Genomic DNA, 23141 nt, shown 5'->3' on the forward strand with positions numbered 1-23141 from the left:
CGCCTTGAGCCGTCGTCGGAGGAAAACTCTGTTGCCCAGTTGGCAAAACCCGGTATCGGCAATGTCCGTTGCCACCGTTATGGCGTGATCCGACGCCACCTCGTCTTCCTGTAGAATTTGTGGGGCCTCCGCCCTCTTGTCAGGTAGGAAGTCTAGCAGGGGAGATATCCTGAACCAGAGCTCCCTGCCGTAGCGGGCCATGATCGCTAAGGCATTGGCCGCCTTAATCGTCGTGATGACTCGTCGTCCCACTCTTGCCCTCGCTGTCTGGTGGGGAAGTGGAAGTTGAAGCCGCCGCACCCGCTGCTTTCTTCTTAGCCGCTGCCGAGACGACCGAGTCCGGCGTGGGCTGGGCCCTGAGGCACAAGGGGGCGGCATCGGGGACTCTGTACTTCTTCTCGTACCTGTCCCTCTTGGCGGGTGTCGTGGAAGGGTTCTTGAGGACAGCAAACCCCTCGTCCCAGATGTCGTCGAGCAAAGGCACAGCGAGGACCGTCTTCCTCTTGGCCTCTCGTCATTGGTAGAGAAACCCTTCCTTTTTTTGTTCTTCAGGGCAGAGCTGGAAGAGCTTGGATGCCCTAGTTATCATGGCGTGAAAGGAGCCAATTTCATCGGCTGGGGAAGCCCGAGGAGGAGGGTGATGACGGGATGTCCGCTGTGTCATCCCGCCGTCGTCGTCCGTCCCAGTCGCTGTATCCGTCGCCGTATCCTCTCTAGGGTCCGGCGAGGAGGATGAGGGGTCCACAGGCCTCGCGGGCACGAAGGGTGGAGAGGGGTGGACTCTCCTCCGCTTGTTGGGAGGGTTTCCCCGACGGGCCCGGTTCTGGATCCTCCGTCGGGGTCTGTGGTAATCTCGTCCTTATTTCGGTACAAAAGGATTGGATCGCCAACAAAATGGCCGCCGAGCTATTATGGGGCTCGGGTAATGGCTGCGACGTACGGGATGGCTGCCCCACTGGGCCCTTTTCGTCGCCATCTTCGATCACGTCAGCGGGGACCGTCCCCTGGGATCGAACCTTCTCGAACCTCTCGTTGAGGCCTATGAACCTCTCGCTGAGGCCCTTCTCGGTTTCCCCCAGCTCCTCCTCAGAGGCTGATTCCGAGTCTGTAATGGCCACCGGCCCCCCCACCCCCCCTCTTATTCCGCCGGGGACTTCACGGGGGTCTTAACGATGGGCTGGAAAGAGGATTCCCTCTGCGGTGGCAGGGATACTGTGGGCCCAGAGGCTGTTTCCACTGGTGTAGTCTCAGCCGGTTTCGCCAGGGTCACAGCGACCACTTCGATAGAGGCCTTTGCTGGCTAGATCAAAGCCCTCACCACCTTAGGTCCGTCCTGGGCCTTCGCCTTGGGGGGAGGGTCAGCGCCTCGCTCCCCCTTCGAGATCGACCGGGGCCACTTCAGCAGCTTACCCGGGTTCTCGGACTTCCTCTTCCCTGAACCAGAGCGCTGGCTCGTGGTTGAACGTGCTGGGGAAGTCGCGCCCTGCCTGGCAGCCGAAGAGCCCGACCTTTCGGCACTCGCAGTGCTTGGCCTTCATGTTAGGCCCCTGTCGCCGGGGCGCCCTCACAAGACTTAGAAGCCCGCTCTGACTTTTTCTTCACCTTCTCACCTGCTATGCCCTTCTCCAGCCAGGCAGCTAGGTGGGGACGACGATCTTGTTTGGTCCCTTCCGAAAGGTTCTTGCAGAACGCACAGTCCTTCTCCACGTGCGTCTTGTCCTCATGAAGGCAGTAGAGACATCGCGAATGCTCGTCCTCCTTGAAAACGTTTTGTAATCCGCATCCAGGGCAGCACCTGAACAGCTTGGATCCGGGCGTCGAGCTTCCCTTGTCCGTTGAGGTAGGCACCCGATCTTCCGGAATCCTCCAAGAAGCGTAAACTCGACGAAAACTTCACCCTTGAGGGGCGTAGAAGAATTCCGAAACGGATCCCCATTATCGGAAGTAGAAACAGTGGAGCTTGAGGCTCGATTAAACCGAAAAAATGAGAAAATCTCCTGAAAGAGCGCGAAAAACACAGCAAAGACTTGAGAGCTAAAGCACAAGGACTCCCAACAATCTGAGGAAAGCTGCCAGAGGCTGGGCTAAGGGAAAGGGCAGTCATTGGCTGGGGGCAGTATGACCCAGCGATCAGTGATTGGTTACTACTAATAAAGACAGATCAGAAACGAAACTGATACTGATTATTTCTTTACCGAGGATTCCCAGCCTGACGATGGGGAATATTCATGAGCATGTGAATCCATGCCAGACCCCATATGCTGGAGAAATTAGATTACCCCTGGGTCTGTTTTTCGAGCGGGCACTGTGCAGTCTCCCCTCGTCGAGTTTCTGGCTGGTGGCAGTGGTTGCCACGCAAAATATTCCACCGGAATATTTTCTATGGGATTTTCCCATTCATTTTAAACGCACAACTTTTGGGTGCAATGTCAAAGATACCGCCGGGTTATTTATTTAATATTCATTCCCCGGTTGGGTCTTTGTCAGAACTCCGTTTTAAAATGGCGTTTGTGTTCGCCTCTGTAACTCCAACCCAAGTTGAGCCCTTTGTTCCACTTTTGGCGGGCTTATACACAGAAGCCTCCAAAAGTGGTGCCACTCTGTCTGGGTCTACAGGATGTGTGGGTGGGGGGGCAGGGGGGGTTTAGGCACCCTGGACTGAGTTGCCTCGGCAACTCAAGTTGCACTCTTGTGGAATTGGCCCAGTGGTGAGCCGCCCGGCTCACCACTTAGCATGTTTGAGTGACAGCTAGGACTGATGAATGGGGGTTTTCTGCATAAAAGCAGGGCTTTGGGGACTGGAACTTCAGACGTCGCCACAGGACCTAAAGAATCCAAGGAGGGAGAAGCTGAGCCGACCTGCAACGACGACACCATCAGTGGAGCCCTGCTGAACCGTCTCACCACTTTTCGCGACAACAGAGAAGATCTTCATCCGAGGACTCTTCTTCCTTTGACTGGTGGGGATAACCAGTTTGCCCCTCTTTTCGCCTTCCCGGATCATCTCGTGGCCGCCTTGCCTGTGCCAAGCACCCCGGCAACTGGGATACCACGATTTACCACTACTGCGAATAAAATGGTTGTACCTTTTAACCGGAGAACTCCGCGGCTGGTTTCTTCCCTGGCAGTGCAATGACCTTCAGCTTTCCTCCACGTCGAGACCTTCTCTTCCTCTGGAAGACGTCGCGACTTGCACTCGCTACCAGGAACAACTGCCCTCGCTGGAGGATCCTCTCCATTTTAAAAGGTACTGTGTCCGCCTAGCCTCCCTTGCAACCGTCTGTACGAGGTGTCTATTAAATCCTCGACTTACCACCTGGGTTGACCCTAGGCTGGCTAACTGAACTTTTCTGAGCTGAACTAATTCCTTTGTGAACTCCCTGCAAGACTTTTTCAAACCACTTACACCGTGTGATCTCGGGCGCATTGGTGCTCTGCTCTCTCTAAGAAGGAGCCTGGCCTCAGAACTTTTCGCTCACAAGTAGACTTTGACTTTCCTGCCTTGCTGGGTGCTTCTAAAGTACTAGTGTTGTGTGCTTTTCTAATTTCTGCCTTTTCCCTCCCTTTTTTGATAACTTATTGGAGTGCCATCTTTAGTTAAGCGCTCACCTCAGTCTGAAATAAAGTGGTGTTAACGAAGACTTGTCTAATAAGGGATGTATATATATTAATAGTGACTGTGTTTTGAACTTACTTACAATAATAGTGCTGGAGTGTTTCTATAAATGTGTCTTTAAATAAATAATTATATACTTTGATACCAAAGTTCTGGTCAGTGTTTGCATGTGCTACTGTATTTTGGTACCTATCTTGTATACTCTATATACTGTAACTCTTCTTGAGAGAAGTCTGGCTGCTCAGCCACAGCTACCAGGTAAATCTGGGTGGTACAGACTGCTACCAATTGGGTTTACTGCCAACACGTGTAGTCTTAAGCCTTTTGCTGTGGTCCCCAAGGCAACTGCACAGGTTTCTGCCTAACAATGCACAGGTCTCCTCCACGTGCACTCCGTCTGAGTGTAGGCAGCAAAGGCACAAGAAGTGCCCGTCATCCAGGAAAATGTTCTGAGGTCCACATCCTGGGCAGATCCTGAACAGAGGCGTTGAGTCTCCCTTATCTTCGGCCATGTCCATGCGGGGTAGGCCTCAAGAATCTTCTGCAATGCTCAAAGAAGGGAAGTTTGATGTGAAAATTGCCCTTGAGGGGCATAGAAGCTTCCGAAACGTGTCCCCGTTAATCGGATGATGAATCGGTGGAGCTTGAGGCTCAATTTGACCGAAAACAATATAGAAAACTCTTTGAAAAAACACAATACACAGTAAAAGATCAAGAGCTGTAGCACGAGGACTCCCAACACTTGAAAGTGCAGTAAAAATCTGAAGATGGCAGTCAGAGGAGGGGCTTAAATAGAGGGCAGTCATTGGCTGGGGGCAGTATGACCCAGAGACCAGTGATTGGTTGTTAGGAGAAAGACAGTTCAGAAACGAAATTGATTTTTTCTTTACCGAGGATTCCCAGCATGACTGGGAATATTCATGAGCCTGTGAATCCATGCCAGACCCCATGCTGGAGAATCAAATTATTTCTATCAGCATGTTCCTCCAAGGCCCTGCTATTGCATTGTAACCCGATCTGTGTTCTATCAAAGAGGGCATCGTCTGCATAGGATTGCGATACTATAAGGTGCAGTCTGATGCAGGGCGGGAAGTTGTTACATCCTGATATTGCTTCCACCAAGTCTGCCGTATAAATATTGACCAGTACTGGGACATCGTACAGCCCGTTCCAATCAAACGTTTGTCTTTTACATTTGGGCCAAGTAGCCTTTCAAAATTGAGCAAAAGCTGTTCTGTAGTGTCCGTATAGAACGTTCTAAGTCCACAGGGAATCAATGGTGCAGGAGTTGATGCCTGAAGGGAGTAAGCATGAAGGTATGTCTGCATGTGCTTGAGCTTAGGATGGTATTGACTGCATTGCGCCCATGTCTGGATTTGCTACGACAGGTAAGCTCTCGAAAAGCTACAGATTTCCTTTGTTTCATGGGCACTTCAGCGTTTCGGCACCTTTTCCTCGGTATCAATGAAGAACAAATATCTCTGGTTGGAAGAAGCTTACTCCCTCGGTCCTGGACTGGGGTGAGGGGACCCTGGATCAAGATTTCCTGTCTCTGCAGGGTCCTCAGGAAACTCACGAAGATTTGGCCGATTCGGACTTCACAAGACGATGCACTCGTCAATGGTCACAGGACCCCTGGTATTGGGTTTATGCAGGTCTGCTGAGGCACAGCAAGTCGGGGGTGACGCATAATGGAAGCTTGTCTTGAGGGTAGTTGGTCCCACTAGCCCAAGGAGGAAGTCGTCCCATACGGGTCTTCTCAGTCGATATGAAAACAGGGTCAGCGCAGCTGCAGGGCTTCATCAGGCACTTTGCAGTCCAAGAGGGTGCTGCTGGTGTCTCGTCACTTCTGATGTTCCTCTACAGTGGTCGACTCTGCCTCTAGTCTCAAACACCTTGCTTTTTATGCAGTTTTCCATTAATTCACAGCCCTATGCTGTCCATCACACAGCAGGGTGGCGGCTGCCCTTTCAGGACAGCCAGCCGGCCAATCAGGACTGGTTTCATTCAGGCACACCTAGAGAAAAAGGACAGGAAGTTTCGGGGCCCTCCCTCACTTCCTGCCTCTCCAGACGCACTGGAGCCTGGGAAGGCTTCAGGGCTGAAGCCTGTCGAAGGCAAAAAAACAAAGGGCTCAAACCAGTTTCAACTAACAGAGTACAAGCCCAGAAGAAACTAAAACAGAAAACGGTGAGAGAACAAGACAAGGGCCATTTTGGGAAAATGGACACCCATGGGTGCTGTACTGCAGCGGAGGGTTCAGCCTGCGGTAAAGATGCACACTGGTAGTCAAATTAAACCGCTGCCACCAGCCATTTAAAGTAAATTAGTGTAACAAAGTATGATACATATGAAGTGGGATAGGAATGGCTAAGTAACCCCCAAGCGCACCACATAGGGTGGTGTGTGCTAGTCCTACAAAGAGGACAGTAAGACCGGGATCATCTTACTAGCCTTGGGAACAGTAGATCACCCAAGAAAATGTATTTAAACATTCAGAAAAGTCCAAGGGACTTTTCAGTGGCACTGCACCCAAGGTGCTTTGTGTCACTATATAGAAATCAGATGCCTAGAGTTTGTCAGACTCCATAAAACAGTAAAACACAAAAATCCTAGACAGAAAAAAAAAAAAAAAAAAATGTTTTAAAAAACATGCGTGAGTGAGAAAAAGGTCCCACTCACTCAGGAGTAGAAAATCACAAGCCCCGAGTCCAGCAAGAGAGCTGGGGGTCTAAGGTTGAAGGGAATTAGCCCAGAAATGAAAATTCTCCCCGACAAATTTGTCCACTCAAACATTTGTTTTTTTCTTTTAATATTGTGTGTATATTGCATAGGGAAAGCCCAGAAAAGGCTATTGTTTAATAACTTAGTGAACAACCTAGTAAAGATGGCAAAATTAGGTGATAGAGAATTCTCATAAATGTGCCAATTACCTCCACCTTAGAGACCCCCAGCCACTTGGCTGGATTTTGAGGACTTGATTTTTTTGACCTGGGGGAAAGTGAGACTTTTTCCCACTCTCTCATGTATTTTAATGTGATTTTTGAACCTTGTTTCTTTTTGTTGTGGAGTCTCGACACACTCCATAGAAAATCTTTTACATTGAGTCTCACAGCACCTTCAGTTGAGTGACACAGGGAAGTCTTTCAGATTTCCCAAAGGTTTAAATACCTTCTCTGGGATAAACTACTGTTTCCCAGAGCAGTAAAGTGAAGTGAAATTGACTTTACTTACATTTGTAACTTTCTAGAACCAGCACACACGCACTCTTACAAAAGGGTGCTGAGGGGTTACCCAGTATCCCCTTTGCCTAGCTTCTCATGTAACAATTTTTATGTTACCCTTTCCTCACTGAATGGCTGGTGGCAGTGGTTTTGTTTTAACTACCATGGTGTGCATTTATCGCGGGCTGCGTTCGCAGCTGCGGTAAAGCACCCAAGGGTGCCTTTGTCAAAATGGCCCAGTTATTTTTGCCATTTCTTTGTGGAAAGGTCCTTGAGATTTACTCTGTGCGCCAAACTAGGTTTGGTCCCATTGTTTGCTTTGCCTTTGGCAGGATTCACGAGTGAAGCCCGCCTCTGGCTCCAGGTCTGGCGGGAGCAGGAAGTGAGGGAGGTGCCCGAAACTCTGTGCTTAGTTTCCTAGGAGACCCAAATGCACTCTATAGTGATTGGCCAGCTGAATGTCCGGCAAGTACAGCCACCCTGCTGGGTGACTGACATCTAGGCTGGAATGAATGGGAGAGAACTAAATAAAAGGCGAGGCTTTTGGCTTGAAAGGCAGAGTCGACCACTGGATGAAGGAACCAAAGAACTACTTGAAGAGGACGACTTGAAGAGGACGACTTGAAGAGGACGACTGCTGCAACTCCTGGACCGTTGGTTTGCCCGGTGAAGCCCTGCTGCTGTGCTGAAACTCCAAATTCCTATTGATAGAGAAGGCCCTGCAAGGACGACTTCTCCCCTTGAGTTGGTGGGACCAATCAACTCTAAAGTAAGCCACCTGGACATCCTTCTCGGAGCTGGTTGAATTTCCACAGAGTTTCTGCTGGAAACCATATAACAAGGGAGAAGAACACCAGATTGTATGCGTTGCTTTTAAGCTGGCCTAGAGTTCCAGGAAGATCCTCCAGACTCCCAGGAAGCAGGACGGACCGAACCTGAGCCCCCCTCAGAGTGTGGGACCCCAGAAGCAGCGGGATCCCATTGCAGTAAAGGAGTCCCCAGAAGTCCTCCCTCTTGTCCCCACAACTGAGGCTCAGGAACGGTGAGATCTGCAGAGCTATTCAGGAACAGAAGTCATCTGCTGTACTATTTCTTCAATACAAAAGTACGGAAAAAAGAGAACTTACCTCTTGCTTAGAGTTGCTTGCATCTTCTACCACTTACAAGTCTTAACAGCTTGTGGCCCTACATTTGATTCTTCCTTTCTTCAAGGACTTCAAAAACATTGTACAGAGACTTTCTACCTACCTAACAGAGGTGCTTCATCCTATACAAGACTTTTGCCCATGGACTTTGGCTTAGCCTATTACAATGAATGACTCTGCTTGGGGGATCCAAAAGTATTTGCCTGCTTAAGAATATTTGTGGTCTCATGTTCTAATCACCTTTTCCTTTTACCAACTTCGAAGAATGTTCTAAATGCCAAGAGTAAGATTAATGTCCCCAGCACCCTAGCTATTGAAGTCACCTGAGGGTGTAGGCTGCGTTTGTAGGCCATCCCAAGAGGGTCTCTACTGATTTAGAAACTAAGTGTGTGTAGTACTGAAGTGTATTTGTGTGTTACTATTATATTGCTCCCTTCTGAGGAAGGTTTATTCTAACTGACTGATAAATTAATAATTGTTTATTCAAGAAACCTTGTGTGTAAGTTTATTTGAACAGTTGTCACTGTGAATTTCTGTGCAACTCTCCTACAGCTCACATTGACCCATCTTGAGATGAGCTTTGCTGCTCAACATGCTAACAAAACTGTGTAGTACAAGCTTATACCAAAGGTTGGGTTTCCTATTACCTGTAGTCAGGGTTGTTGCAGTGTTCCCAAAGGGTAGTGCATACAATCTTGCCTTGCCTTAATCAAAATAAAAAATACATCAAACCCTACATTTGGAACAACACTTACCAGTCTGAAAAGCTTCTTGTGCTGCTAGTGACCCATCATATCCTTTTTCAGCACTAGGGTTGAACGCTGCAGCACGATTCATGGCCTTAGCACGTTGCATGGCTATGGCTTCTTCCTTATTTAAGGGCCTGATTTTATTAAGAAAATCAGCAACACGTTTAGCTTTTGCAACCTTTTCAGTTGTATCCTAGCAAAACAAAAAATATTTATATTCTGAAATTAGACTATGGAAAGAAACATGATCAATATCAAATGTGCATGCATGTTTGAAGTCTCGCTATGCTTAACTTTTAAGGGGTGGAGATTGGGGTGCAGTAAGTACCACTGTAACTTCCCCCTGTCCTCTGATATTTCCTCAGACTTGGCAGGCCATTGGAGGGTTGTGTTAGGGGAGTTTTCCTAATGTCCACTTGATGTGAGACTTCATAAATCTATCCCAATGGCACACAGGTCCCCAACTCCTAGTTGAAGTCTGCACTACTCCAGGACCCTTGGTAGAGTGGCAGAGCAGTCAGGCTCATCGTAGGAGGAAGTTGCGAGTAGAACCCAGTAAATACAATAGCACTAAAACACTTACAATGTTATGTTAAAATATACACATGTATTATATTTCCACAAGGAAGGTGGATAAATGCTTAGTTCACTTAACCAACACAGGAATGTTTAATAATACTTTTCAAAGGCCATTGTTTCAATGGTAGCTCCTTGCGGTACAATTGTTACAAAGTTTGACACTAATGACAGTTCTGTCAGTCAAACAATCTTTTATTTGATTTAAAAATCTTAGGACAATACATCTAAACCCCCCCACCACTATCATCTGGTCCGATCACTTCATTGTTTCTTTAGCCATTCGCTCACCCGACCCGCTTCCCGTACTCAAACCTGAGCCTCCGAATCTACGCAAATGCTGGAAAAAACTAATAATCGTTCCTGACCTAGCTGATGCACTCCTCCAGTCTCCTCCACCTATCTGCCAACTCAATAAACTAACCCCCCCCCCCTGAAGCCTTCGACTCATAGCTCAACGCTGCACTAATGCAGCTCACACCCTCTTGCAAACCATCAACCCGCCGTGGCCTCTTCCCTAGATGGTTCAATCCTGATTTGAAGACCACTAAACTACCATATAAATGCCTAGAACGCAAATAGCAGAAAGACAAAACCCAAGAGAGCAGAGCCACCTTGGCCTGACACCTTCATCAGTACAAGGACGAAATACGGAAAGCAAAAAAAAAAACCACTACAACTCCCGAATCCTAAACTGCAAAAAACCCCAGCAAAGAACTTCACAAAATCATCAACAAATTCACCAAACCGGCATGCACTACCACCGCCCGACCCCCTCACAATCACTGTGCGACTCACTCCCTCTCCACTTTTACGCCACGGCTCTCAAAGAACAAATGCGCTAACCACCAAACTGGCTCTTACATCCACCAGGCAACCCTCCCCCCATACCGGCCAACCCACCGCCTACGACCACTGCACAACCAACTTTCGACTCCTTTAATCCAATATCACCCGACCAATTTCTCAAACTTCTCTCTGCCCGCAAACCATCCGGTTCTCTGCTAGACCCTTGCCCGGCCACAACCCTCAAAGAAATGTTCGCTTCTACCTGCGCAGGAGAACACACAAGATCCATCATAAAGGACTCCCTTTCCTCAGGTATTTTTCCCGATGCTTTCAAAACAGTTCATGTCAAACCTCTAATAAAACCTTCCCTCGACCCTCTCGAGCCCAAAAACTACCACCCCATCTCAAACACCAGGTTCCTTGCCAAACTCATTGACCGAACCGCCTACACCCAACTAAATGCCTTTGTCGAAGCCAACAATCTGCTTGACCCCGCACAATCAGGTTTCAGAGCCTGGCACGGAACTGAAACCACCCTAACCTCAATCAGGGATGACCTTAAAATGACGGCAGACTCCACGGAATGTGCCACATTAATCCTTCTCGACCTATCCGCCGCCTTCGTACACAATCACTCAATGCTCCTTGACCGCCTCCACTCCCTAGGAATCTGTGGAACCGCTCTCAAATGGATAGCTTCATTCCTCAAAGATAGGTACCAAATAACGATACTCTCCATCTACTCCTCCCAAGCCCGACAAGTCGACACAGGAGTTCCGCAAGGAGCATGCCTATCTGCCCTCCTGTTCAATCTCTACTTGATCACCCTCCCACCAATAACTCGTTCACACAACATCCTGTTACCACTATGCTGTTGACACTCAACTAATTCTAAAACTCTTGAATTCAAAACCCAACCGCCGACCTGACCTCGCCTCCTGCCTCCTCGACATAGAGCTCTGGATGACCCAAAGCCACCTCTTGTTAAACCCCTCCAAAACCGAAATCATGGTATGTGGCAACTCCGAACTTCTTCCACACCCACTACCCCGGCCATCTGCCATGTACAACTCACCGACTCCGTCTAACTCAGTAAAAAACCTTCGATGCACCCTTGACTCTGACCTAAAACTCTCGTGTCAAGTCAACAACATCTCAAAGTCCTGCAACTACCACCTTAAAAACTCTTAGGCGCATCTTTCCATATCTCTCCTTTCCCAACAGATTCGCCGCGGTCCAATCAATGGTTATATCAATACTGGACTACGCTAACCCCATCTACCTCTGAGTCCACGCTTACCAACTGAATAAACTTCAAAGAGCACAAAACGCTGCTAGCGCTCGGCCCGAGAGACCACATCTTCCCAGCCCTTAAAACTCTGCACTGGCTTCCAGTGGCCCGAAGGGTGACTTTCAAAACCTTATGCATTTCTCATAGAGCAGTGCATAAAACCGGACCTCAATATCTTCAAGACAAGCTAAAACCATATCACCCTTCACATACTCCAAGATCAAGCTCAGCAGGCCTCCTAGCCATACCTAAAACAAACTCAGTCAGGTTAGGTGCATCATCATTCTCAACCCTGGCACCCAAAGCTGTGGAACGCACTCCCACCCCACATCCGCCTAACCGAAGATCTAATATCTTTCTGCAAACTACTGAAAACTTGGCTCTTCCCCTAAAACCAACCCGTACGCAAACTAACCCAAACTGAATAACAGCATCTCAATGACACCAACCCAACAAACTATTAGATCTTGAACAACAAGACAAATAATAATACATCAAGATCCATGCGAGAAAGCGACAATAACCGCTAATGTAAACTAAAAGGACAATCAGAATAGAACGAGTAAAATAGATCAAAGCAGTGAAGTGGATAAAAAGAATAAATCGTACGAGAACAGTAATGAGGTTTAAATTAATGAAATGGATGTAATGAGTGCAACGGACAAAATGAACTAAATGGGCGAAATGAATAAAGAGAAGAGGATGGAAAGATGAATACAAGAGACTAATGAGTGCAATGGACAAAATTAATAAAGAGAAGAGGATGGAAAGATGAATACAAGAGACTAATGAGTACACAGACAAATGACACCGACTGTATGAGTGCATGGCATAAATGGAAAATACAGAATAGAAGATTCAAGTACATGAGACGAGTGTAGTGCATCAAATAGAGAGCACGGAACGGATCCAGTTCGTATGACGAGTGACATGGCCCGAAAACGATAATGCAAAAGGAACGAAGTGAACGGAGCGGATTAAATCGTCAGTATGAATGAAGTGCCTTAGAGCGGACCCGTGCCTTAAGAGCGGACGGAACGGGTGAAGTATGTGGATGGAATTAGGACGTATGTGGATGGAACGGGTGACATACTCTGATCGAGTGCGTAAAACAACTTAGAAATGCGTGGAGCGTACTGGAGCGCATAGAATTGCGTGACTTACATGGAATGGTTTGGAATGCACAGAACGTTTGAAGAGCATGTAAACCACCATATCACATCACCACGCTTACTCTCTTCTTTACACCACCATTCAACTAGAACATTGGAGTGCGTAGAGCGTGAGAGGGCATAGGGCAGACGAGGGCATAGGGCAGACGGAACGGGTGAGGAACGGGTGACGTACGTGGATGGAACGGGTGACGTACGTGGATGGAACGGGTGAAATATGTGGATGGAACGGGTGAAATATGTGGATGGTACGGGTGAAATACGTTGATCGAGTGCGTAAAACAACTTAGAAATACACTGAACGGATTGAGTATGTGGAGCGGATTGGAGTGCGTGGAGCGGACCGCATAGAATTGCGCGACTTACACGGAATGGTTTGGCATGCATGGAACATTTGAAGAGCATGTAAACCACCATATCACATCACCACGCTTACTCTCTTCTTTACACCACCATTCAACTAGAAGACCGAGATACTATGACACCATTCGGTACAACTGTTCTCATACCAACATCTGCCCCATACTCCCCATCACCCCAACTAAACACTGCTGGTTACACACCGCCCAGCCAGGCGTTCTCCTCAGGCCTAACACAGCCACAATTGGTCAGGATAAATCCCACCAGAACGGACACATACTCTTGATCTCTCAACCACCACACCTACCTCTAAGCAGCAGCTATTACACAAATACCACACCAGCTGCACACATATCCGGTGCTCACACGCACCTTTGACTCTCTACTGACTTGAACTTCGGTTCCCAAGGGCGTTCAACCTACCAGCGCCTTCAGACAATACCAATGGTATATAAGGCGCTATATAAATGCAAAGTAACATAACATAATAGGAAAAAATACATCTTAAGACAGTAATTCCAACTCACAAACTGATTTGGATAAAGAAACACAAACACTGGTTAAGAACTATAAAAAGGACATTATTGCGACCAAGAGATCCCACCTTTATGATCGTATAGCTAAAGCTCAATCTCAACCCAAGGAGCTTTTTTAAAGTGTTTAGGGAGCTGGAAACTACACAAAACAATATGGACACAATCACTAAAGATGCCAACTGTTGTAACATGGTCCATGAAGCTATGGGTACTAAACTTAGCATGATACCAGCTTTAATCTTGCTATCTAATAAAACTACAGTCGGAACTCACCCTAATGTGACCAATCCTATACCCAGGAGCTGGAAACCAGAAGAGCTTTTCTCTTTTAAACCTGTATGTGTAGTTGAACTCATGTCAGAGAAACTCAAGCCCTCATTCTGTAAGGAGGACATTTGTCCTGCACCAACTATTAAAGCATGCTCTGCTGCACTGATCACTACTCTGCAGTTTTGTGAAAATTCGCAAGCTGGAGGGACAGTATACCCAATTCTTCATCGGTGGCTGCACTATTGAAACTAAAAAGGTCAAAACTTTAGGGGTTTATTTGGACCATAGTTTGAACATGAAGGAAAAACAGTCTTGTTGCCTCCACAGTCTACTACATCAAACTTGTCTCATGCCAGACCTTTCCTCCCTAGAACAAGCAGGGAAGCATTAGCGCATGCTCGAATTAGTTCAATAATTGACTACTGTAGTAGTCTCCTGATTGGTCTACCCAACTGCCAGATCAATAGACCCCAAGTGAATCGTTGTGAACCGGAAGAGAAGGGATCACATCTCGGACACAAGAGACCTACATTGGCTCCCAATCAAGGAGAGAATTCGGTTATTGGTGAAATCGCCTTTAACTGCCTGAAAAATGTGGGCCCTTTCCATCTTAAGGATGATCTGGTTCCTAAAACCCGTAATTATAACTTGAGCTCCAACAACTGCTCCCTTCTTAAGACTCCTGTCTGCCGGCTTACACAGGCCAAAACTGGAGCCTTCATCTCAGCATCTCCAATTCTTTGGAATGGACTTGCCACCAACCTGAGAGAGGAACCCTCTAACAGGATATTTAGAAAGGGACTGAAGACCCTTTTATTTAACTAGTAGCATTCCCCCAGCTTCCATATCCCCATCACATGCTGCTCTGTCAGTGTATAATCTGCCTGCTTTCTATGTTGTATTTGTTTAGCGCCCTGAAGCCCTGGGTCAGTGGCTGCGCTATATAAATTATAAATAAATAAAATGATAGATTCACAAACAACAAAAATAAATCATTTAAACATTATCAGGTTTTTAGGATAAATGAATAAAAGCCATACAGGTCAGAAAATGGACATTCACCCATCTTTCTCCGGGAGAGTTACACTCGCAGACCCTCTGACAGTTCTACAGCATTATCAGCACGACTACGCAGTCGAGCACAAAGATATACGGTAATTGTATTTAGTTAGCAAAACCACAGTCTTTTAGGAAGGAAAGGTTTGTTAGTCATACAGTCGCGTAGCTTAAGGTTCTAGAGGCATTTTCTTAGCAAACTAAATCTTTTAAAGTCCAATCCCTAACTATGCAAAAGTCAGTTTGAAAAGGGCTCAGAGTCTTACGAAGCAGCAGAACAGCAAACGTTCCTGTGGATACTTTCAGTCTCTAGGACAAGGTACTAGCCGAGTTAACGTTGGAGACCCTGATAAAGGACTCACAAAATGGACACAAGCCGGTAGATTGGGTCAGAGGCAAGAGTGGACAACACATGTTAGGGCGAATTCTCAGAAATGTGTTAAGCAGAGTTTGTATGCAGTACCCTATGGGACCACTACACACAACTATGACTACAGGTGTAAGCAAAACCAACCTTTGGTATAAGTCTGTACTACACAGTTTTTGGTAGCGGAGCTGAGCAGCCAGGCTCATCTCAAGAGGGAATGTGAGCTGTAAGGGTGTTACACGGAGATCTACAATCACAAGTATTCAAAGAACTCTTACACTCAAGGTTTCTTGGTTAAACACGTATTAATGTATTCAACAGTCAGTTATAAAACATTCACTAGGGGGCAATATCACAAAAATATACTTCAGTACTTTACACGGTCATGTCAGGCATTTAAACTACTTTGAAGGAGGAGCAAAATGGCAGAGTACTTTGCAGTAGGAGCAAAAAGGCATATGTTAACAAAAAGATACAGGTACTCTTTAGGCAGTGCAAATAGTTCGAGTTCACCAGGGGAACTGATTCAAAGCAATCGGTTAGGCCAAAGTCAATGGGCTAAAGTCTTGTATAGGATACAGCAGTTCTGGTAGTTAAACAGAAAAGTCTTCGTCAAAGTTCTCACAAGTAGTTCGTAAAAGAAAGATTCATATGTTGGGTCACGAGCTGACTTGGCCTGCAAGTTGCCAAAGTTCCAAGCACTTTTGCAGTTGGAAGCAAGTTCTCTCGGTTGGGTTTTCACAGTACCATACAATGAAGAAAAAGATGCAGCTGAAGACTTCTGTTCCTGGCAGTACCTGCAGATCTCGCCGTTTGAGCCTCAGTCGTGGGGACAAGAGGGAGGACGTCGGGGGACTCCTGCACTGCACTGGTCAAAGCTGGTACTTGGCAAATCATCAATTCCGGTAGCTGTAGACAAGCACACAAACTGGTGTCCTTCTCCCTGGCAATTCAGTTTCCTGCAGCACTCTGAGGAAAATACAACAAGCTCTGAGAATGGTATCCAGGTGGCTTACGAGTGGATTGGTCCCACCAACTCAAAGGGAGAAGTCGTCCTTGCAGGGCTTCTCCGTCGAGATGAACTTGGTGATTCGGACATGCAGCAGGGCTTCACTGGGCAAACCAACAGTTCAGGAGTTGCAGCAGCTGTCCTCTTCAAGTTCGTCTTCAGTTCTTTTGTTCCAGTGGTCGACTCTGCTTTTCGTGTCCAAGCAACTTGCCTTTTATCCAGTTTCCTCCCATTCATTCCAGCCTAGCTGCCACTCACCCAGCAGGGTGGCTGTCCTTGCCGGACAGTCAGCCAATCACGCCACAGTGCATTTGGTCTCCTGGGAGACCAAGCACAGGGAGTCTCTGGCACCTCCCTCACTTCCTGCCCACCCCAGACACTCGGGCGCCAGAGGCGGTCTTCAGTCCTGAAGCCCGCCAAAGGCTATGAAACAAAGGGACCAAACCTGGTTTGGCACGCAGAGCAAAAAAAATCAAGAAGTTGAAATCACAAAGTGCTGCTGATCTGAACTTTGCCCATTGCTGCCGTTGATCTTCGAACCGTAGTGCAGGAGTCCCCAGACATCCTCTTGTCCCCACGACTGAAGCCCAGGAACAAAAGGATCTGCCATACAGGAACAGAAGCCAGATGGAACCAATTTCTTCAGAGCTAAGGTACTGTGAACTAAGGGTTACTTATCTCTTGCTGTGTAGTTTGCTTGCTCTCAGTTGAGACTTGCATTTACTGCCTTTTGCAGAGTTGCTTGCAGCTCTGCCTTTCACAAGCCTCCCAGCTTGTGGCCCAACAGCGATTTCTTTTTCAACACAAATTCTTTAGAACATTGTGCAAGACTTTACTTACCTCCAAGAAGAACTTCAGCTCCCCTAGACTCCGCACAATTGAAATTTGCTGTCCCGGCTCCCCGATAGACTTTTCTTACCCTCCGACTTTATGTTATGATCTGTCCCGCCAAAAAGTCAAACATTGTTTACTTTTATAGCTGGGCAACGGTTAATCTACATTGCATTGGCGGTTCAAAAGTACTTACCTGTTTGAGAAACTTGTTAACCATCGTTTCTACCTCCAACCTTTTTGACACCAAACTCAGTATTGCTCTAAAAGTACCAGTGATATATCAATGTCCACAGTGTCCTAGTTACTGAAGTCACCGGAGGGTGTAGGAAGTGTGTGCCATCCCAAAAGGGTATCTGATTTGAGTGCATTTTGAAGTACATTTAAGTTTTACATATTTGCTGCCTTCTAAAGAAGGCTTATTCAACAGACTAAATCATTATTTTAATCAAGAATCCTTGAGTGCAAGTGTTGTTTGGATACTTGTCACTGTGAAACTCTATGTTGCAACCCTACAGCTCACATTGACAACTCAAGATCAGCCTGGCTGCTCAGTAACTACCAACTTGTGTAATACAGACTACCAAAGGTTGGGATCCCACTGCTAAGAGGACACGGCTGGTGCAGAGGCATGGGCAGGGTAGGGCCTGAGGGGCAAGGCCCACCCAAAATCTGTAAATGCCCACTCAGGGGCTCTATGTGGGCATTTACAGATATTTTTGTCAGTGCATTGGGCCCAACTACATTAGCTTCATGCCCCATTTGCTAGACAATCCTGGCTACGCCTCTGTTACTGCATACAATCTTCCCCATCACTGGTGGCAGGCTGTGAGGATCTTTTGTAGAGTTGTTACATTGAGTATTTTGCTTGTGTTCAACTAAACCCCCACAAAGCTAAGTTCCATCAGAACAGCAATTATGGATAACGTCATTCAGGAAGGAAGCACTGATCATTTTAACACTAGATAAACTGAAAGAACTGTATAAAGTCAGGAATCTTACTGTAAAAGGAAAGAAAACTTTGTTGATTACAAGGTTGTTGAATCACCAAAGTTTGGGTAGTAGGCACCTTACACCTACTGAGGGAATGTGGAAATTAATAATGAGGATGATAGTTCAGAGTCTAACTCTAATGTCTTAGAAAAGTCAGAGGAGGTAGAAGAGTCCCAGGAAAGGAGCCCCTCTTTGCCTCAGTTTGCCCGTTTGCCTCAGGCCATGTCCACTGGGACCACACAAACTAACAGAGTCCAGAATATGTGTCTCTTGAGAAAATGAGACTTGAATTAGAATTTAAAAAGGTTGCAAGCTAAGGGAATTTTGGAAATGCAACATGATCTTGAAATGAAAAGATTGTCTCTTGAAAATATTTCCCTCCCAGAGTCCTCTAGGTCTTCCAGTCCCTAGAGGTATTGCCTGCCTAAATAAGCAGCGATTATGTATGATGTGAAACTTTATATTTTGGATTGGTTGGGTGCCTTTGAATACAAACATGAGATTCAGGGTGCCACAGAGAATCAGCCGATTCCTTGACTTTTGTCTAGGCTTCCCCAGGTTAACTGATGCTGTAATGGAGGTGGGTGAATTTGAAAGACAGGAGCACGAGAATGTGAAGCTGGCCTTGAAAGACAGATTTGAGAAAACTCCTTCCCAGTACCTTAAGAGGCTCAGGACCCTCAAAATGATTGATGTTACCCCATGGGCTACACAGGCGTTTGAATGTTTGAAAAACTCAGATGGCTGGGTTAAGGGTTAGAGTGAACATCTTTGAAGGAATGAGAAATGTTTTTGTTGGAATCTATTTTTGATGCCTGCTCTGAACCAATACAGCACTCGGCTGACTCAAAAGAGATTGAGTCCAAAAAGTTAGCAACGGCTGCTGACTTGTGTGTTGCCAGCAGGGCCCCTGACAGGGATTCTGGGGCCACTCACAAAAAGGATGAGGGGAAGCAGACGAAAGATGGAAAAGAGAACTCAAATTCCAACCACTCAAAAGAGGACCACAAACAGAAAAAGAGTAAGCCACATGGGAAACCAGGTCAGTCTAATGAAACCTACGGTGCTAAACCAGAGGGACGTCAGCAAAAGTCCCCATTCCAGAGAACATTTGGTAAACGTTATGCTTGTGGGTCAACTGACCACGTGAAAGGGGATGCCAGATGCAAGGGTAAACCTTCAGGGGTCCACACTGCCTCCTTAGCCTTCATCCCAGAGGGAAAGGTTCATATGGCAAGTGGTAACTTTGAACTATTGGCTGAAGGCCCCCATTGGAGTCTCAGCCAGTCTTTTAGTATCCCTGCATCGGTGGGAACAGCAGACTAGATGTGTATAACTATTCCAGATAATACCAAATAATATTACAAGGACAGTCTACTTGTAAATGGCCAGGAGACCCCACCCATTATAGACACTGGGGGCCAGCATAACATTGGTGGATTAAACTTCTCAAGCCTGAGGATGTTGCTAAGGCACCCAAAGGTCCCACTAAACTTGCTGGAGGCCCTATCCAGATGGTTCCAATACTACCAGCTCTCAACCAGTGCAACAATATGACTAAGAATACCAGTCAGTGTACAAAATGAGGTGCCTGGGAGAGTCCTGTTGGGAATGACTTAAAAACTCTTGGAGTTGTATCAAGCACCCCCAGGCTTCCCAGTAAAAAAGGAAGCAGAGGCGAACTAGATTGGCCAGAGAGGCAACTTCAGATGACTGTCAGTAGGAATTTACAGAAGTTCCTGTAACTCCCAGTCCACAGGAAGGACACACTTTAATTCCAGGATAAAAACAGAGACAGCGGAAACCCAAGGTCTCCGGAAAGAAGAAAGGTGCCACACCTACTCTAAGGACAAGGACATCCCTGAGAGGACAGTCCAATGCTGTGACCCCCCCCCACCCTACCACCAGCTGAGGCGGAGTGGGAGGATCAACCAGAAAGTGTTAAAGCAGCTACTGGTGAGACAGAGCTGGAAGAAGCCCTTCCCTATGTTGGAGATCTGGATCCTAAAGACCACCCTGAGCTGCAGACTTTGCTTGCAGAAGGTGGACCCTCTAGGGCAGACTTCAGCAGAAGTCAGAGTGTCCTATGCTTGAAGGACTTCAACAGGCAGCTTCCCAGCTGGAAGGGCAAGAGCCAGGTAAGCACAGGCTGTAATGGGAGTGTTAAGACGGTTTTCTGAACTCTGTCCTGGTGGCGCAGAAGTTCAGAAGGCCAACCTAATTACTTGGAACAGGGTAACCTCTGGACAAGCCAGACGAATCAGGGTAGCGATCGCGGCGGTCAAGACTAGGTCTCAAGAGGGGTGAGGGTGACTGAAAGCCCGCAATGAGCACACAAAGCAAGGACACTTACAAACTACTCCAAACAGGTGTTATATTAAAAATATATACACATTTATTCCAAGGCCTTTAAAACAATGACCGTAGCGAGAAATCACAATACAACTCTAGTAAACCAACACATACCAAACCAATACAATATATATACAAATACAAACGAGTCTAAAGCGTTAGATGCACGAAATGTGTAGTCCACCTAGAAGGGAAGGAAAACAGGCAGTGCGAAATAATGCTTAGAACCAGTCCGCCTTCAGAGGCAACTAACTAAAAGGAAGTCCGAGCCCTACGAAGAGTGGAGCCTTGTGCTCAAAAGTACCTGCACACGCTGGTGCCAACAGGCAAAAAGGGGAGTCTCTTTGAGGGAATCAGGCAGTTCAGTTTAGTGCACAAATGAAGAAGAACAGAGTTCCGCGACTCAAGCGCAGCCTCCACTGTGGGCAGAAGCAGAGCGAGAGTACGGAAAGGCCTGCTGTTTTGACACAGCGGGGAAAAGCTATGGGCTCCTGCAGGAGGGCGAGCAGTTCCTAGCTATGCCACTCACCGGTCCCCGATGCAAGCAGACCCAGGCTTCTCCGCGTCAGTTTCAGTCGCTGGCAGGTTCAGGAGAGCAGGAGGCGTCTCGTCGTCGTGTAGATTCTGCAGCAGCAGAGTTGAGTTAAAGATGTCTCAAATGAAGTGAACCCGCACAGATTGTTACCACAGCAGGGCAACGGAGCGGCCGTGTGTATCTCAGCAAAATGTACACTACTCACTTCAGACCTGGGAACGCCAAGTGTACGAATCGTGTGAGAGTGACAAGGACTCGAAATACTACCCAACCTGGCGGCGGTTACAGAGCAAGACTCCTGGGTAGGCTGGTCAGTCTGCTGGATGGCCCAGAGACACTTCCAAAGGCTTACGAGCAGGAGATGGTGAAGATGCCAAGAATAGCTGTTCCCGCTATTCCAAGGGTCGAAGTACCAGTACAGGCCTTCTGGTTCGATCAGAGGTAAAAAGGGTTTCACAAGGCGACAGCAGTGCAGAGGACCAGTCCAGCGGGTCACCAGCGATTCCTCGGTTCAGCCTCGTGGTTGCAGGATACTTGGTTCCTGTATTCCTTCGTTCGTGAGAACTCAGGAGATCGACACAGTAGTGGCGTTTCCAGCCCCCTCTTATCCACGGTTCCCTTCGCACCAAAACGGAGGGGACCCAATGGGAGATCCGCTCATCAACACTCACACCATACGTGGACCTATCACGGTGGTCCCAGGCATTCACACCACCCTAGACTCTGGCACCCAGGATGTGTATTGGGACCAGACATCCCAGCCCACATCCTGGAGGCACACACAAGGCCTGTAGAAGCCCGCGAAAGCATCCGTGTTTCGCGGGAAAGTACATGCCCAAATAAGGAAGGCCCCGGGTCGGCTCGACCTGGGGAAGGTGAAGGGAGCAAGACGGTCAGCAGACAGGACAAAGGAGCCTCGTGGTCTAGCCATTTTGGGAGCCAAGCCACCATTTTGGGCTAAGCGCGAGAAACGCGCTTAAAACGCCAAAAGGAGCTCAAAACACAAGAAACGATTGCTGCCACCATTCCCATCCGTGATTCACTTGCACCGATCAGTTACAATCCAAAAAGAGTATCTAGGGCCTGTAGAAGGCTAGAGACCCAAGAGAGCAGTAACTTAGCTTACAGTGCCCTCTTGTGTCATGTTGCACGAAAGCCGCAACATAAAGAAACTACGGAAAACAGCGTTTCCCGGTACTGACTGTCTTAAGGGCATGTCAGTTTCCCCGTAAGAATGGAGGGAAAGCCCAGAGGAGTGCAGCAGAAGGCTGCACTTCTCTGGCAAAGTCTAGATCATGGTGAAAACAGCAAAAAGTTTAGGGGTTACCACATGGAAGGAAAATTACCCACAATTACGAAATCTTTCCTAACAGGGAGGATGGCCTCTTTTACAGTGAGCCTATCGAGTCTAACCCAGGGGACTACAGAAGACTTAGTGGCTCAGGTGGTGAGACCCTAGTGTTTACAGTTAGCCCATGAGATTCCTCTAGCTGGTCACTTAGGTTTTAAGAAGACCAAGGAGAGGATTTTTCTGCATTTCTACTGGCCCAAGATGGGATCTGATGTAGATAAATGCTGTAGAAGCCGTCACACTTATCAGACTTCTGGCAAGAGTGGAGCCAAGAACGTGGCATCCTTGGTGCCTCTCCCAGTGGTGGGAGTACTTTTTGAGAAGGTAGGAATTGACATTGTTGGTCCCCTAGAACCTCCCACATCTTCAGGCAACCGATTTATATTGGTTTTGGTAGACCATGCTACAAGGTATCCTGAAGCCATACCTATGAGGACTGTTACTGCTCAGGAAGTGGCTAAGGCCCTTCTTGATATTTTTACCAGGGTTGGATTTCCCATGGAGGTTATCTCAGACAGGGGGACCACATTTTATGTCCCACTACATGCAGGCCATGTGGAAAAACTGTGGAGTGACCTACAAGTTATAATCAGCCTACCATACCCAAACCAATGGGTTGGTGGAGAGGTTTAATAGAACTCTGACGAGCATGATTGACGCTTCAGAGGAACCCCTTAGAAGAAAGTGGGACCTTCTACTGCCAAGCCATCTCTTTGAGCTCCTCTATTGTCATCCGGTTAGAGGTCCAACCTACTCATGTAACATGTTTTATGTTACCCTCACTACTTTAAATGGCTGGTGGCAGTGGTTTAATTTTCCTACCATTGTGCTTTTCTACCGCAGGCTGAATCCTCAGCTGCAGTATAGCACCCATGAGTAACCATTTTGTCAAAATTGCCCTGGTCTTTTTTTCGCCATT

General features: G+C 47.3%; 1 protein-coding gene across 2 annotated transcripts in view; it reads right to left on the reverse strand.

The window, feature by feature from the left end:
• The window catches only part of LOC138497211 (uncharacterized), an 835962-nt gene that overhangs the window by 376281 nt on the left and 436540 nt on the right, over nt 1–23141 (reverse strand). For both annotated transcript variants that reach the window (XM_069620534.1, XM_069620535.1), the window contains one exon: nt 8741–8927. In XM_069620534.1, the coding sequence (XP_069476635.1) occupies nt 8741–8927 (187 nt within the window). The remainder of the gene's footprint in view (nt 1–8740; nt 8928–23141) is intronic.

This window comes from Ambystoma mexicanum, chromosome 5q (assembly GCF_040938575.1).
Source record: "Ambystoma mexicanum isolate Mex_15411 chromosome 5q, UKY_AmexF1_1, whole genome shotgun sequence".
Lineage (NCBI taxonomy): Eukaryota > Metazoa > Chordata > Amphibia > Caudata > Ambystomatidae > Ambystoma > Ambystoma mexicanum.